Source organism: Babylonia areolata, chromosome 24 (assembly GCF_041734735.1).
Source record: "Babylonia areolata isolate BAREFJ2019XMU chromosome 24, ASM4173473v1, whole genome shotgun sequence".
Classification (NCBI taxonomy): Eukaryota; Metazoa; Mollusca; class Gastropoda; order Neogastropoda; family Buccinidae; genus Babylonia; species Babylonia areolata.
Window position 1 is genome coordinate 54515536 of NC_134899.1, and position 17500 is coordinate 54533035.

At 46.1% G+C, this 17500-nt stretch overlaps 1 protein-coding gene across 1 annotated transcript in view; it reads right to left on the bottom strand.

Annotated features, from left to right (window-relative positions):
- Positions 1–10834, bottom strand: part of LOC143298512 (uncharacterized) — a 16264-nt gene extending 5430 nt beyond the window's left edge. The window contains exon 1 of the mRNA XM_076611355.1: positions 10037–10834. Within this exon, the coding sequence (XP_076467470.1) occupies positions 10037–10754 (718 nt within the window). The 5' untranslated portion in view covers positions 10755–10834. The remainder of the gene's footprint in view (positions 1–10036) is intronic.
- Between the last annotated feature and the right edge of the window lie 6666 nt (positions 10835–17500).

The following is a 17500-nucleotide window of genomic DNA, read 5'->3' on the forward strand; positions in this document are numbered from 1 at the left end:
ATAGTTAATTGACATGTTCAGATGTGGTGTACATGTACAGGCAGAGAAAAAGAACAATCTCTTTCACACACTCAAGACACACTGACTTACACATGTATGTGTTATAGTGTGGCAGCAGTGTCACCCCCCACCACCGCCACTCTGTCCCCCTTCCTTCCCCCGCCACCCCCTCCCTCCTCCTTATCTCCCTTCCCGCGCCATCCAAAGTCCAGTCTTTGAGGTCGTGCCGACACTGCGCCACCCTCCCTCCTTCCACCCTCCCTCACCCCTACTCCCTAGTCGGCCCTCTTTGGTCAGCGACGCCGCGTCACCCACCCCAGCTATAGGAATACGTGCAGTTACGTGATGTCTGCCAAAATCCCCGTGTTCGAAACGGATGAGCACGGCATGTCGGAACATCCCATGTGGCGGCCTGTCTTTCAAGTCGTTCCCCATCTCTCCTGTCACAAACAAAGCTGACGTAGGTGGCGGGACTTCGGAACATAAGTGAGGGAGAATTTATGCTAATGTGAACTTTGATCATGCCGGCTAACATGCCGAGAGTTGTATTGTCCTGTCTCCCCAATCTCTTTGTGACGTAAACGGGTGAACCTGTCATCACAGAATGTTGTAGAAACAAGTGGAATGAATTGTAGCGAATCAGATCAATCTTTTGAATTGGACGAATTGGGATTAACCTTTCCCGTACGTCGTGGGTGTGAAATCACCCAGACAAGTGTTTTTGCTCTGTAACTCAAGTAATATTGAAGCCACTTCCACATAATTTCATGACTTTGTCCATAATATAGTTTACTACATATCCACTGAACATTATTTTCTTTTATACATAAACAAAGAAGTTATTAATCAATTAATGTCCCAGTACGTCGTGGGTGTGACGACACCCATACTCCCAAAGAATAAACCTTGCACGCCGTACGTCGTGGGTGTGGAGCCACCCATGCAAAGCTTGCGCGCCACGCGTTGTTGACGTGACGTCACTTGGGCTCGCTACAGAGAGAGATCAGAGTGACCTTGTCTTTTGTTGATCGTATCCCAGTTCAAGTCTGCGGTAAGTTTTACTCTAAAGTTGTAACTAATTTCAGAAAACAATATTTATTGCACTAGATATCTTCAACAATATTGAATGAACTGTTTTTCTTGTAGAGAATGATCGGGAGCAACTGATAGCTTTTTATCTAGTTGGAATTAAAGTGCCTTTCTAAGAACTGGATATTTTTGTAAGTCTGAAATCAATTGATCTAAAATCTAGTTGATATAGAAATTTTATTCTTATCCTAATCTGTTCAAAGTAGAGAAAACCCAACTATGGCTAAAAAAAGAAAGATAGTTGATATAGAAATTTTATTCTTATCCTAATCTGTTCAAAGTAGAGAAAACAACACTCTCTTCTCACGGGCAAAACTTATTCACAATGCGCCTGGTCAAGCACTGGAGTAAATAGCCTACACGCACAAGTGGAAACTGCGCATGCAAGTCTGCTGAAGAAAAGTCAAATTTGCTTTACGGACAGGTGTGGGTTACTGTGCACCCACGACGTACGGCAAGGTCTTATTTCTTCAGTGAAACCATGGGTGCCTACACACCCACGACGTACAGCGAAGGGTTAGTTCGTACACAGAAACCATGGGTGCCTGCACACCCACGACATACAGCGAAGGGTTAGTTCGTACACAGAAACCATGGGTGCCTGCACACCCACGACGTACAGCGAGGGGTCATTCCTTCTTAGAAACCATGGGTTTCTGCACACCCACGATGTACGGCGCGCAAAATTTTAGGCGACGTACGGGAAAGGTTAAGCAGTGAATCTGCCAGTCATTCACACAGCGTCACTAGGGCAAGCAAAGATTGGTTATTTCAGTTCAACTAGTTGGGGGAGTGAGTGTTGTAGCTTGTATTAGTATGCACAGTATGTTGGGGGAAGGGATAAAACCAGTCAGCACAGCCAGTTCTCAGCTGTCTCCCCGAAGAACTGACTGACACAGGGTGACTGACTGATCAGTGATGTGAGGAACAAGGAAATCCTTGTTGGGCTGTGAGTACATGACTTGTAATGGTTTTATGTTATGTTGATAACTTAGTTGTGTTGGGAAACTGTTTTGTCAGTGGACAGCCAGTTTAAGTTGATCTTGCGGCTTGTGGAAAGAAAAGGGGTTAATGTGTGAAAGCTACCCACTGAGAGAAGTACTGGCCTAAATCTTTTGAGTCCCCCCCCCCCCGCCCCCCCCTATTTGGTTACAGATATCTTGTTCTGTATTTTTGTTGTATTACTTACTTGTTTTGTATGTAACAGGTGGTGTTGGTTCAGTGTGAACTGAACAGATCTATAGGATAACACACTGTCAGTGTGTGCTGAGGGTTTTTCATGTGTGTGTGCACATGGGGGTAACAGCAAGTGTTGTGGAACACATGTTTGATTTGTTGGTTGTTGTAGTAACATGTGTAGGAGTTGTGCTATGTGTCAGTGGTTTACTTTGTTCAGACAAAGTGGGAAAGCACATTTTAATGAGATTAATGAGTTGGTTGACAATGACAGCACTGAGGGTCACTGCTATATGGTTGCATACTGCTGTTTACCAGAGGTATGTTGGCAGTAATGATTTCCACACATGTACTTGTGTCAGTGGGACACTTTGTGAAGGCAAAGAGGAAATTTGTTTGGTCATGGTAACACACAGTTTAGCTGAATGATAGGTAACACGAGTTGGAACACAGGTTGTATTGGTCAGCGATATGTTTTGTATACAGTATGGTAATTGGTATGTCACTGCTGGTGGCAGGTAAGCTTGATGAAGCTTGTATTTCCTCACATAGATCTATGTGTGAGAGGAGTGCATACTGGTGGACATGTGATGAAAGGTGCTGAGAGGGTATAGGCCTTTCATGTCAGTGATGTCAGGATATTTTGAGATTTTACCTGACCTGGGTTTTGGTTGTGTGTTTGTGTTCCAGGTGTGCTGCTTATAGGTGCTGCTTTAGGTGTATGGTGAACTTTTTTACTGTGTGCTGTATTGTAAAGTAAACACTCTATAAAAACCACTCCATGTGGCCCTGCTATTGATGTGAGGAGAGAGTGAGTGAGTGCATCATCAGTTGATCCTATATCCCCCTGTCTGTTCCCCTCTCTCTCTTCTATTAGAATCGAACCACACACTCTAAACCAACACTTTTTACATATGCATCATTGTATGTACGTGTGCACACACTCACAGACACAGACAGACAGACAGACAGACAGACACACACACACACACACACACAGACCTGCATAGACACACATACACACACACAAAAAGATCCTATAAAATCTATCCAAGAACATGAGTAAACAAAGTGCATTATAGTTTATACTAAAAGGAGGAGTTTGTATTATACTCCATGTTTGGTGTTAAATATACTTACCATGTCAAACTGATGCAAACTAGGCCTATTGGTTTGCTCTGCTTGGCCAAATTTCGCGCGGCTAACAGTGAAAAGACGGGCCCACCCGCTCTCAGCCAATCAAACGCCTCTAAAAACTATAAGCGCTTAATCATTCCGTGGCCATGAACAAAAATGCCCCATGAGAACCACGGCGGAGACGCGGGGACGGACGGGCGGGCATTCGAGTTTGACATGGTAAGTATATTTAACACCAAACATGGAGTATAATACAAACTCCTCCTTTTGGTGTCATATACTGTACCATGTCAAACTGATGCAGAATTTAAAGCAAATGGAGGAGGGCAACGCCTACTGGTTCATATGGGGAGCCCTTGTAACTGAGACAGCAGTGTTAGCCGCGACAAAGGAAATCCCCTTGGAACCGTCAGCCCTGGTCATACGGAAATTCCTGAGGTAGAAGTTGATGAAGGGATTCTCAGACCGCCAGAAGGCTGCCTCCAAGACATGCTGTGTTGGCACTGAGTGCTGGAAAGCAGCCGAAGTAGCTATGGCCCGCACTTCGTGTGCTCTGGGATGAAGACAGCTGATATCCCTGTGTGCATGAGAGTAGGCTCTACGAATGACTTGGGAAACCTGGCGGGAAATGGTGCCTGCAGCGATGTCTTTCTTGTAATTCTCATTGAGGGAGATGAGCAGACACCTCTAAGAAGAACGCCTATGGCGAGACCTATCCCAATAATATTTGAGACACCGAACAGGACAGGTGCCTATCCTCATCATCTTGGGCAAGAATATCAGACAAAGGTCTGACTCTCAGAGAGGGGGAAGGAACCTCAGGGTCTTGGTTCTTAGCCAGAAACTCTGGAAGGAAACGAATAGTGATGGAACCATCTCTGTGGAAGGCCAGATCTTGTGGCATTCCACTAAGCCCATGCAGCTCACTTCTATGACTGCCTGTGGCCAGCCACAGAAGGAAAGTGGTCTTGAGGGTGAGGATGTCAAAAGGAATAGTCCCCAATGGTAGGAAGGGCTGTTTTCGAATGAAATCCAGCACCCAGAACAAGTCCCAGAGGGGCACTCTTCTGGGGTCTCTAGCTTCCTTCAGAGGGGCACCCCTAGCCACCTCTCTGAGCAGGCAATCCGCTTCCAAGGCGGAACCACCTAGCTGTTTGCAATGTGGTACAGAAGGCAGACCTGTACCCTCGCCCAGAACTAGCAGACAGGATGAACCGAGGAGCAGAGAGCCAGAAAGTTGGCCAGCTGCATGCTCGTAAGGTTCGTAGGGGTAATGCCCTGAGCTGTACACCACCGCAACCATTTCTTCCAGCGAAAGTCATACAAAGTCTCCGTTCCCTGCCTCCTTGCTCTGGTGACTATGGAGAGGAGGTCAGAGGAGGCACACCCCTGGGTCAGCACAGCCGACACAGAGGCCGACCGAGGGGTCGAGGACTTCAATGGTGATGCTGACAGTTCCGACCGCACAGCAGCCATGCGTGCTGGTGGAGCAGTTGAGGATTGGAATGCGGAGTGCCCGAGCGAGGCTGCCTCAGCAGATGAGATTTGGTTTCAAGTTCCAGGGGTGGGAACATGTGTCAGGGACTGAAGGTCCGGAAACCAGGTCTGGACTGGCCATTTCGGCGCAATGAGGATCAGCTGCGGGTGTTCCAATCTGTCTTTCCGTATCACCTTGGACAGAATTGGAAAGGGAGGAAACGCGGAGGCAATCAGACTGCTCCAATCTAGAGAGAGAGCATCCACTGCCCACGCTTCTGGGTCGGCAACCGAAGAGACGGAAGTGGGAAGTCTCTTGTTGAACAAGGTCCACCATCGGCCGAAACCACTGTTCCCACACCCCCTGAAGGCTGTCCTTGTCCAGGGTGCACTCTGTGCGTATGACACTCTTGGACCTGCTAAGAGCATCTGCCAAGAAGTTGGTTTTTCCTGCTTAGTGTCTCGCTGAAAGTGCAATGCCCTTGCTGTGGCACCAACGGAGGAGAGCCTCAGTCCGCATGGAGAGGTCTGCCGAGTGCGCTCCCCCCATTTGTTCACATAACATGCGACCGTCGTCTTGTCCGTGAACAAGCGGATGGTCTTGCCAGTGGCCTCCCCCATGAAGTGCAGGAGAGTCCTGCGAACTGCCTCCAGTTCCAGAACATTGATGTGGCACAGGCGCTCCTCCGGGGACCAAGTCCCTGCTGCATAGAGTGAGTCCATGTGGGCTCCCCAGCCCAGGGAGGAGGCGTCTGTGAAGAGTGCCACCTGAAGAGTAGGTGGGGCTAAGGGCACCCCCTGTGTCCGAAGGGGGGTGATTAACCACTCTGATGTCACCTCGAGGAACCACTCGCCCAGACATATCTGGGTATCCCATGGCTGAGTGCTCTGGGACCGGCGTAACCTCAGTGCCCTCTGGAGAGGGCGCTTGAGAACCCTGTCCAGGGGAATGAGAGGTGCCGTGGACTCCATCATGCCCAAGAGGGAAGAAAGTGTCTGCGCTGTATCTTGGGAGGAGTGGCGCCAGTGGCTGAGGAGGCCTGCCAGACGGTCCCAGTGATCTGGCGCCAGAGAGACTATCATAGACCGCGTGTCGAATCTCATCCCTAAGAAGTCGAAGGACTGACGTGGGGACAGATCGCATATCTGCTGGTCCATGAGGAAGCCCAGTTGGGAGCAAAGGTCTAGAAGTCTGGCCGTATGACTCAGGCACAGGGCCTGCGACTGGGCCAGGATAAGCAAGTCGTCCAGGTACACACAGAGACAAAAGGATTCCGAGCGGACGATGGACACCAATTCCCGCAGCACCTTGGTAGACAGGAAAGGGGCAAGGGACAGACCAAATGGGAGGGCCGGGAACTGGAACCCCTTGTCCCTCCACACGAACCTCAGGTACCGACGGGATGCCGAATGGATGAGTATATGAAAATAAGCATCTTCCAGATCGATAGAGGTAGGCCAATCACCTTGTTGGATGGTCTCCCGAATCTGTGCCTGTGTGTCCCTCTTGAATTTGATTTTGGGGAGGAATTTGTTGAGGGGGGACAAGTCCAAAACTGGTCTCCACCCTCCCGAGACCTTTGGAATCACCAACAACCAGCCGTAAAAACCGGGGCCCGGGTCCGAGAGTTGAGATATAGCCCCATGAGGAGTGGGTGCGATATCTCTTTTTCTAGGTCTGCTCGTCGAGCTGGGCACCTAAGGAGGAGGAGTGGATCTTAGAGGGGGGAGGTCCTCCACCCAAGACAGCATGTACCCAGACTCTAGCACCGACATAATCCCGTCGTTGAGTCCCAGAGCACACCACTGATGTGCATGCCGGGACAAGTTTCCTACTTGGAGGGGCTGAACGACTGGCGGTGCTGAATCGGGGCCCAGTCATTGGGGGTGCTGCCTTCTGGCCTTGGGCATGGCCGGTCGGCTTGGACGGACATAAGGTGGTTTATTCCTCTGCCCCTGATTCAGCACACGCTGCCTTGACAGGCGGCGTGGTATATGGAGGGGCCCTGGTGGCCGGTCTCTTCAATGGCATAGAACCCTGAAGCCCATGAGAGGTGTGGGCCAAATATGAGGCCACCTCCCTGTTTGTCTCTGCCCTGTGGCTGACAAAATGGGGCGGGAACTGGCCGAAGAGGGAGTGCTGCTGTGCTGGGATGGACCGCAGGGCAGCCCTCTCCTCCACAGGAATGTTAGAGAGGCTGAAAATGGCATCACGTGAGAAAGTCCCAAACGGGTGAAAATGTTAATTATATATATAAGTTTGTCGACTATAGTAGACGATTTTAAAACGAACTTGTCGAGATTAGAAAGGTGTCTAAAAAGGGATACTTTTTGGGGCATTCCATGCACCTAGCAAGGGGCTTGGAAAGAATGGGGGATACGCAAAGTGAAAGAAAAAATCGGACCCATGGGTCAGTTCGAAATCACCCGTCGGCAGTACAAAACATACGTGAAAAACTCCAAAACGGGTAAAAATGTTAATTATATATATATAAGTTTGTCGACTATAGAAGAGGATTTTAAAATGAATTTGTCCACATTAGAAAGGTGTCTAAAAATGGAGTGCTGCTTTCGGGGTATTGAGTTGTGCACTTCGAAACTGTAAACGGAATGAAGTGTGGAGTCCAGTTCGCGCGAGGCTGAAAACGACAGTGCACGACGACACAAGGGTTTGCGATTGTACTTACCGATGTAGTACATGAATCCACATGTTTTGCGCAGAGCCCCACACACACTCTGACGGAATGAAATTGTCAGTGTACACCGTCGGCGCACCAAACCACGAAATGAAGTCAGGTGTCAGTGCCTACACACACAATCCCGGAACCATGAAGCTGTCAACCCTACACACATTATCACGGAATGAACTTGTGAGTGTACACTGGCACGCACAACATCATAAGTCACGGAATGAAGTCAGCCTGAGCCCCCACGGCAACTATACGGAAAGAATGGCCATCTGTGGAGCTAAATATTTTATGTCTCGCCCTCAGTTCTCCACGGAAGGCCAGGAGCACACTGACATGCAACACAGGACACAGCACACACGTATGTGACGCGTGCTGTCGAGGAAACAAGCTGTCTAACACACACCACGGACAATCACGGAATGAAGTTCTCAACACACACACACACACACACACACACACATGAAATCGCTGACTTGAACATTCACAGCCGGCCAAAGTATCACTGACGAGAAAGGGACGTGCAGCTGTCCAATTGAAATGGTTAAGTTCAGCATGGACGCTGACTCGGCCGTTAAAATGCACTTTCCTATTTCGGTATGTGACTTTTCTGCACAGCACGTTGTTAAGGAAGGTCAGTTCCACCAGTCCCGCTCATTTTTTAATGTGAAGTCCTCTGTGCAACGCATTTGAGCACTGCAATACAGGGAATGGTGTGCGGTTTCCACGTGTACCTGGTCAGTGCTGTCGGAACCGTTACAGCAAGGACGTACAAGGAAACAGGCCGAAAAGAACAGACCCACCACAGGAGACTGCCGTCACTCTTTTGACGTCGCACACACGTGACGGTGTTTCATGCAAGCTGTTCTATTATTTTCAGTCATGTTCATGTTAGGATCACAACCTGTTGTCTCGTCCCCCACTCTGTTTTCATCCTCTCGCGAAGCATGGTACAGTTCATTCCGTCTTCACTTTAAATAACCTGGCGATCGCGTACACTGACCGCTTTCGATCGAACTGCCTTATACGTCCCATTCGCGCATGTCCGCTCCTGGAGATATGACATGTCGACAGCGACAAGCTTCCCGATTTCTTTACGAATTTTTCTATTTCAAGCCCATTGCTTGATGCATGGAATGCCCCACGAACTCGGACATAACGGCGTTTAGAATCGAGACAAGTTTCATTACCAGTACTGACCCAAACTTGTGTATATATACACACTTCCGTCTTAATCATTTTTATGTATGTTTTGTAACACAGACGGGTAACTTCGAACTGACCCATGGGTCCGATTTTTTCTTTCACTTTGCGTATCCCCCATTCTTTTCAAGCCCCTTGCTAGGTGCATGGAATGCCCCCAAAAGCATCCCTTTTTAGACACCTTTCTAATCTCGACAAGTTCATTTTAAAATCGTCTACTATAGTCGACAAACTTATATATATAATTAACATTTTCACCCGTTTGGGACTTTCTCATGTATGGTTTGTACTGTAGACGGGTAAAAATGTTAATTATAATATAAGAATGTCGAACCAGAGATGGTGCATAACTTCAATTGTCACAAGCCGTTATTTTAGACACCTTTCTAATCTCGACAAGTTCGTTTTAAAATCGTCTACTATAGTCGACAAACTTATATATATAATTAACATTTTCACCCGTTTGGGACTTTCTCACGTATGTTTTGTACTGCAGACGGGTAAAAATGTTAATTATAATATAAGAATGTCGAACCAGAGATGGTGCACAACTTTGTCACAAGCCGGTATACCCATTCAGGTGGATTTGATTTCTCACTTCAACATCGAAGAGTGCACGGGTAAAAATGTTAATATTGCCCCACCTCTTACCACAGTGACTGTCAGACTTCAGTTTCTTTCCACGTCTTTCTTTCACACTGACTTTTCCTTTTTGCTCCTTGGTTTGAGCTGGCAGGGAGGACTCTGGCATGGAGATGATAACTGGTAAGAATGACTGGAACACATTGTGCATTACTTACTTCCTTTGGATCCAAAAGTACACGACAAAGTCCTTCAAGTCCTGGACAGAGCAGACTCCACCAGCACTGAAGCAATGCTCATCAAGGTACAGCTCTGGTGGGTGGGACATGTCATCAGGATGGAGCAGTACCACATGTCCTCAACACTTCTGTTGTGCATGGACAGCTTGCCACTGGGAACAGAAGCTGGGGCCGACCACACAAACGGTAGAAAGACACCGTCAACACCAACCCCCGGTGTTGCAACATCCAGTCACAGGAACTGGAAGATGCAGTTGCTGACCGCCCACACTGGTCAACCCTCCTTGACAAGCTTGTACCATGCACTGCCACAAGGCAACATCAACATCAACACTTCTATTTGTACCGCTATATCATCTTCAGATATGAAGGGCCACTCTAACACTCAGACAGAGACACAGACAGACAGACTGGTGGACACAGATACAGACAGAGAATGTCACTCACCAAGTCTGGATTCCAGAGCAATCAGTGCCTTCATGTAGTCCTGAAGTGAATCCCGGGTTGACTGCATCTTCAGTTCCAGGGAGACAATCTGGTTTTTGGATGCTGTCATGTCAGTTTCTAGGGCAGAGTTGTCTCTCTTAAGACCAGAAATGCCCTTCCGGACCTTGGCCATGTCGGACTTCAGCTGGCTGACATCATTCTTTACCATGGCACTGTCTGTCTGTAAAGCTGTGATGTCTGTCTGGTCTGTGGTGAGCTTGGAGTCGACAGCACCATGATCAGCCTTCAGTTGGATGATGTCCGACTGCTGCATACAGGCTACGTCATTGTAAAGCTTGGCCGGGTCTGCACTCACTCTGTCCTTTTCTGCTGTTAGCCCAGCCAGGTCCTGGTGAACAATGACGTTTTTATCTCTCAGGGCTGCCATCTCTCTCTGCAGGGCAGCCAGTTCAGTGGACAGTTTCACGTTCTGGTCTTTCAGCACGCTTTGTTCTGACGACAACTTGTTGTTAGCATCACTCAACTGCATCACATTTTGTGTAAGCAGAGTGTTGGTAGAATGCAGCGAGGTGACCCGACCCGCCAAAACTTCGAACTTCTCGTACAGATCATCCAGGTTCCTTGGCTGTGTCCCCACTGATGACACAGTTCCTGTGTCAGCTTGAAAGTCCAGTGATCCTGAAACTGCCTTGCTCTGGTTTTTTTCGTTTGACGCCATTTCGTTGGTGTGAGCTCCCTGTCACGTGATACAGGTTCGAGATGAAAAGCCACTAACCTTATCTAAAATGGATCAGTGATGTAAAACGTGCTTGTCAAAATATCAGCATTTTAAAATATATTTTAGTAAGTAAAATTTCTACGACAAGACGAGCATTTCAATTTCCAACTTGAATTTATTTTGAATTAATTATTTTTGTGTGCTGATTGAATAAAGGGAGGAAACTCCATAGGTTTAGTTTCCATCCTCACGAAAGAGTTGAATCCCTTTAAGGTATTAGACAGAGGTCGAAGATCGCGTAGTTTGTTCTTGCCTCACTGTTTTGACTTTGTGACTTTTGTCTTGACTTTGTAACCTTTTCAAAAGAAAATTTGGAATGAATAAATGAAATTCTTCATCATAGACCAGTTTAGAACGAATCAATGTACTACTACATGGGAGATGGGCCAATGTTCTGAAACTTTATCCAGAACATTGTTGAACTTCCAGTCTTGTATATAATTATGTGTGTGTTGTGTGTGTGTGTGTGTGTGTGTGTTTTCTGACAGTGGTATAGATTCATATTCATCCACATCCTGATAAAGTTTTAGAAAGTAATTTTCTCGCAGGGTTGCCACACAGTCCTCACAATTTATACTGCATGTAAACTATCTTGTAAAGGCCCAGTAGGCTGTCTAGTTACACCCCTCCTCCCACCCCCCTCCCCTCCCCGCATTTTCAGCAAAAAACTGTGCACAGGATAAAAGACAACTTTACACCACCACCCCGCCACTCTCCCCTCAACACCAGTTTAGGTGTAGCAAAACATAGCTGAGTTGAAATTGTTGGTTTGATTGTTGATTGTGTGCTATTTACGATTGTGTGTGTGCGTGCTCGTGTGCTTATGTGTATTATGAGTGTGTGTGTGCGGGTGGAACGAGGAGGAGGGGGAGGGCGGGGGGGTGGGGGGGGAGGGGGGGGATGATTTTTGATGATGTTTGGTATCTGTGTCCAATTTGTTTGTTTAGGTATGCTCTAAAGACACCTGATTCAAATCACACTGACACTGCTGTGGTACAAAGACAGAGTGAGAGTGACTGCCCTTTCTACTGTCTGGCCTGTCCCCTGTACCTCTTTATTCCACACCCGTTCCCTTCACATCCCACCATTTCTCAACCCTGTCTCATGCTGGTGTCACTTCACATCCCACCATTTCTCAACCCTGTCTCATGCTGGTCGTCACTTCACATCCCACCATTTCTCAACCCTGTCTCATGCTGGTGTCACTTCACATCCCACCATTTCTCACCCTGTCTCATGCTGAGTCATTACATCCACCATTTCTCAACCCTGTCTCATGCTGACGTCACTTCACATTCCACCATTTCTCAACCCTGTCTCATGCTGGTGTCACTTCACATCCCACCATTTCTCAACCCTGTCTCAGCTGGTGTCACTTCACATCCCACCATTTCTCAACCCTGTCTCAGGCTGGTGTCAACTTCACATCCCACCATTTCTCAACCCTGTCTCATGCTGGTGTCACTTCACATCCCACCATTTCTCAACCCTGTCTCATGCTGGCGTCACCAACAGGGCCAGTGGGTAAGGTGGTCAGAGCTGAAGCAGCACACAGCCCTCCCAGAGTCACAGAGTGCAGCAGGATGACAGAGACCAGTCAGCAGCTGGGACACAGTGGTGGGCACCACCCAAGCTACCACAATGGTGAGAGTGGTAGTCGCGACAGTGTTCATCATTTGTGTGGAATTTTGTGTTCATAAATAACCATGATAACTATTTTTGGTTTGATTTTCTGAATACATGTCTATAATTTCCTGTGGATTATGCTTGTTCCGACTGGTGCAGACGGCTGACAGTTTCATGGTATTTTTTTGTCATCATTCATCCGTCTGTCATTCTGTCCGTCGTAGCAACAGAGGGTGTACCAAGATCCAGGTCACTTACTGGGTGTCTGACAGATCTTCTGTGTGTGTTTATTTTCATTACAAGAGCTGGAAACAAATTACATGGCTTGATCATTTTGTTTGTTCTCCTGGCCCAGCTCTAAGAGCTTACCTGTGTACAGGTTATTGTGAATACATCATGCACACATAGCACACACACCACATCAAACCACACTACACAGGCACCACACCACACTACACACACCTCACTTCACACACACCACACACAAACACACCACACCACACTACACACACCACACACTACACAGGCACCACACCACACTACACACACCTCACTTCACACACACCACACACACAAACACACCACACCACACTACACACACCTCACTTCACACACACCAGACACATACACACACACCACTCACACACTCACACCACACCACAAATATGCACACACAGAGAAAGGTGGGGAGAGAGAGAGAGAGAGAGAGAGAGAGAGAGAGAGAGAGAGAGAGAGAGAACAAAGAAATATTCAAACAAAAAGGTCCAGGTTGTGGCAAAATATATTACAAAAACACTATGTCTACATCTATATATTCACAAAACCGTGATGTATCATGGCTTAAAAAAAGAAGCTAAATATGGCAAATAAATGACAAAAAGATCATACACAAGTGAATATCCACATAGCATAAGAAGGAAAAAAATCTACATTATGGCATAATATATCAAAGAAAAAAATCATGTGCGTATATTCACAAAGTGCACAGGATACCTCAAATTGATGAAAATGTCAAGTATACATACACTATGCACATGGATGCAAGAAAAAAGCAAGAAAGGCAGCAGAAGTCTGTTTGCATGTGTGTGTGTGTGTGTGTGTGTGTGTGTGTGTGTGTGTGTGTTGATCAGCAAGGACCATCAGGATGAACAAACCTGTCCTGCTCCACTTACGCAGGTTTCACACAACGGACCTGGGAGACAACCCACTGGCCAGGAGTGCAATCCCTGCTTACAGCACTTGGAATGAAGCTGGCACAATGACTAAGACCATTATCTGCCAACACAGTGTCTGTCAGGGTCTGGGTTTGAATCCATATTTTGCCCTTTCTCCCAAGTTGGACTGGAAAATCAAACTGAACACTTAGTCATTCAGATGAGATGAAAAACTGAGGTGTCATGTGCACACTGAAAAAGAACCCATGGCAAGGAAAGTGTTGTCCTCTGGCAAAATTCCGACCACTCTCATAGGTGCAGAAATAAATGTGTATGCATACACTCCACATCTGACTAGTGCGTTAGGTTATGCTGCTGGTCAGGCATCTGCCTAACAGATGTGTAGTGTATGGATTTGTCTGAACACAGTGACGCCTTCTTGAGAAACTGAAACTCTACCTGCCTCATCAGTCGTCCTGGCCTCTTCATACTTGCTGTCCACATCAAATGCTACAATTTTGAAAGACCTGTTATCAAAATGAATGTTCTGATCTGAAGTGGTCAGATCAATGTACAAGAACAACCAACACACATGTCTGATCTGAAGTGGTCAGATCAATGTACAAGAACAACCAACACACATGTCTGATCTGAAGTGGTCAGATCAATGTACAAGAACAACCAACACACATGTCTGATCTGAAGTGGTCAGATCAATGTACAAGAACAACCAACACACATGTCTGATCTGAAGTGGTCAGATCAATGTACAAGAACAACCAACACACATGTCTGATCTGAAGTGGTCAGATCAATGTACAAGAACAACCAACACACATGTCTGATCTGAAGTGGTCAGATCAATGTACAAGAACAACCAACACACATGTCTGATCTGAAGTGGTCAGATCAATGTACAAGAACAACCAACACACATGTCTGATCTGAAGTGGTCAGATCAATGTACAAGAACAACCAACACACATGTCTGATCTGAAGTGGTCAGATCAATGTACAAGAACAACCAACACACATGTCTGATCTGAAGTGGTCAGATCAATGTACAAGAACAACCAACACACATGTCTGATCTGAAGTGGTCAGATCAATGTACAAGAACAACCAACACACATGTCTGATCTGAAGTGGTCAGATCAATGTACAAGAACAACCAACACACATGTCTGATCTGAAGTGGTCAGATCAATGTACAAGAACAACCAACACACATGTCTGATCTGAAGTGGTCAGATCAATGTACAAGAACAACCAACACACATGTCTGATCTGAAGTGGTCAGATCAATGTACAAGAACAACCAACACACATGTCTGATCTGAAGTGGTCAGATCAATGTACAAGAACAACCAACACACATGTCTGATCTGAAGTGGTCAGATCAATGTACAAGAACAACCAACACACATGTCTGATCTGAAGTGGTCAGATCAATGTACAAGAACAACCAACACACATGTCTGATCTGAAGTGGTCAGATCAATGTACAAGAACAACCAACACACATGTCTGATCTGAAGTGGTCAGATCAATGTACAAGAACAACCAACACACATGTCTGATCTGAAGTGGTCAGATCAATGTACAAGAACAACCAACACACATGTCTGATCTGAAGTGGTCAGATCAATGTACAAGAACAACCAACACACATGGCTGATCTGAAGTGGTCAGATCAATGTACAAGAACAACCAACACACATGTCTGATCTGAAGTGGTCAGATCAATGTACAAGAACAACCAACACACATGTCTGATCTGAAGTGGTCAGATCAATGTACAAGAACAACCAACAATACACCCAACAAAGGACCAGCTGCAGAGGTAACACAACTGAAGGGAGTACTTCAAGGAAACTCATTATACCCAACACTGTTTGCTTGATGAATTAATGACCTACACAACTGCATGCAGAATAGTGATCTGTACACAGCAAAATAAGCAAAAATCAGAATTCCATAACACTGATGGTGTGCTTAATGTCTTCATTTCTAAAGCAGGATTTTAAAAAGCAGACTGAACCCCATAGATACCATTGATGAAATCAGTTGAATTCTTCTTCTGCATTTGTAGGCTGCATGCAGCTCTCACATCAACAAGTGGGTTTTGAAATGTACAGCCATACCCCATTTCAGGGGGACATCTAAATCAGTTGATAGTGCTTACAGCTCAGTTTAAACCCAAACCCATCAGCACCAGGCCCAAAACAAGCACAGACCACTGCCACACATGGAACAGATATAACAGTCAGTAAAATGAGACAGTCCACCACACCACTGCACACCACAACAGGGATCACACAGGCTGAGCTGAAGGCAGCAGAAACATTTTGAAAACAACAACCAAAATTCACTGTTAAAAAATTCTGATTAAAACATGAGTCACACTGCCCGGTTGTATGACGGCGACTGATAGTCCATCATTTCCTGACACAGTGTGACCATCATCCTGATAGTCCATCATCCCCTGACACAGTCTGACCATCATCCTGATAGTCCATCATCCCCTGACACAGTGTGACCATCATCCTGATAGTCCATCATCCCCTGACACAGTCTGACCATCATCCTGATAGTCCATCATCCCCTGACACAGTGAGACCATCATCCTGATAGTCCATCATCCCCTGACACAGTCTGACCATCATCCTGATAGTCCATCATCCCCTGACACAGTGTGACCATCATCCTGATAGTCCATCATCCCCTGACACAGTGTGACCATCATCCTGATAGTCCATCATCCCCTGACACAGTCTGACCAGCATCTCCAGGGATGTGAAGGGAGACTGTGTGGGGAGAAAGTGAACGGACCGTGTGTACTGAACAGGGAGATGGCAGAATGACCAGGAAAAGAAGACAGGAGAAAGATAAAAAAGGAAACACTGTACAAAAAAGGTATGTGTGTGTGCGTGCGTGCGTGCGTGTGTTTGTAGCACTGAGAACACCACACATATAAAATGGGCCTACCACTGAAAACATTTATTAATTTATATACATCCAGTGAAGATTTAACAATAAATGTCCACTTCTATCAACAACAACAACAAAAAGTAGTCATCTTCACCAGAAAGATGCTGATATTCATGTTCATGTGGATTCAATATCATACAAACCACAGGTCAATATAAACATTTAAACATTAATGTTGGTGGTGATTTTTCATAAAAGTGATCACATTTTTCAATGCACAAGATCATCTTGCAAATCAAGGAAAGCACTGTCCACCTTAAAGTTAAACAGGCTGACATCAGTTCAGCACTGAGAAAAAAAAAATATCTGAAAAAACGATTTTTTGTTCCACAGATTATGGCACAACTAACTTGACATTTCCAACCTTTTTCAGCCTTCCACCTTCTCCCACTTCAGTCTTCCACCTTCTTCCAACCAGTCTTCCACTGGAGGTCTACTGGAGACAGCACCTGACCAGGAAGTGGAGCTCCCTCATTCAGGTCAAGCAGGAACACTGAACATTGAGTCAGGTGGTCTGAGCGCTAGTCTTTCAGGCTCAACAATAAACCAAAGTTCCAAGCATCACAAGCAACAAGTCAAACATCAAAGAGCCCACAGCAGAAGAAAGTTGTCCCTGACATAAAATTCTACAGAAAAATTGGATTTGGCCAACAACAAAAAAAAAAGTCTACATACATAGAGGAAAAGAAAACAATATCAAGCAAAAGGTGTTGCTGCATTGTGGTGAGGGAGAACAGCCTGGATTCCACACAAAGAAACATGTTGTCACATGAAAGAGATACAATGTGTTCCCTCATCTACATGACATACACTGTCTTGCAAGTATATATATATATATACCTGTGGCTGGCTCATGTCTAGTGCATAATAATGATAATAACAATAACAACAATAATAATGATAACAACAACAACA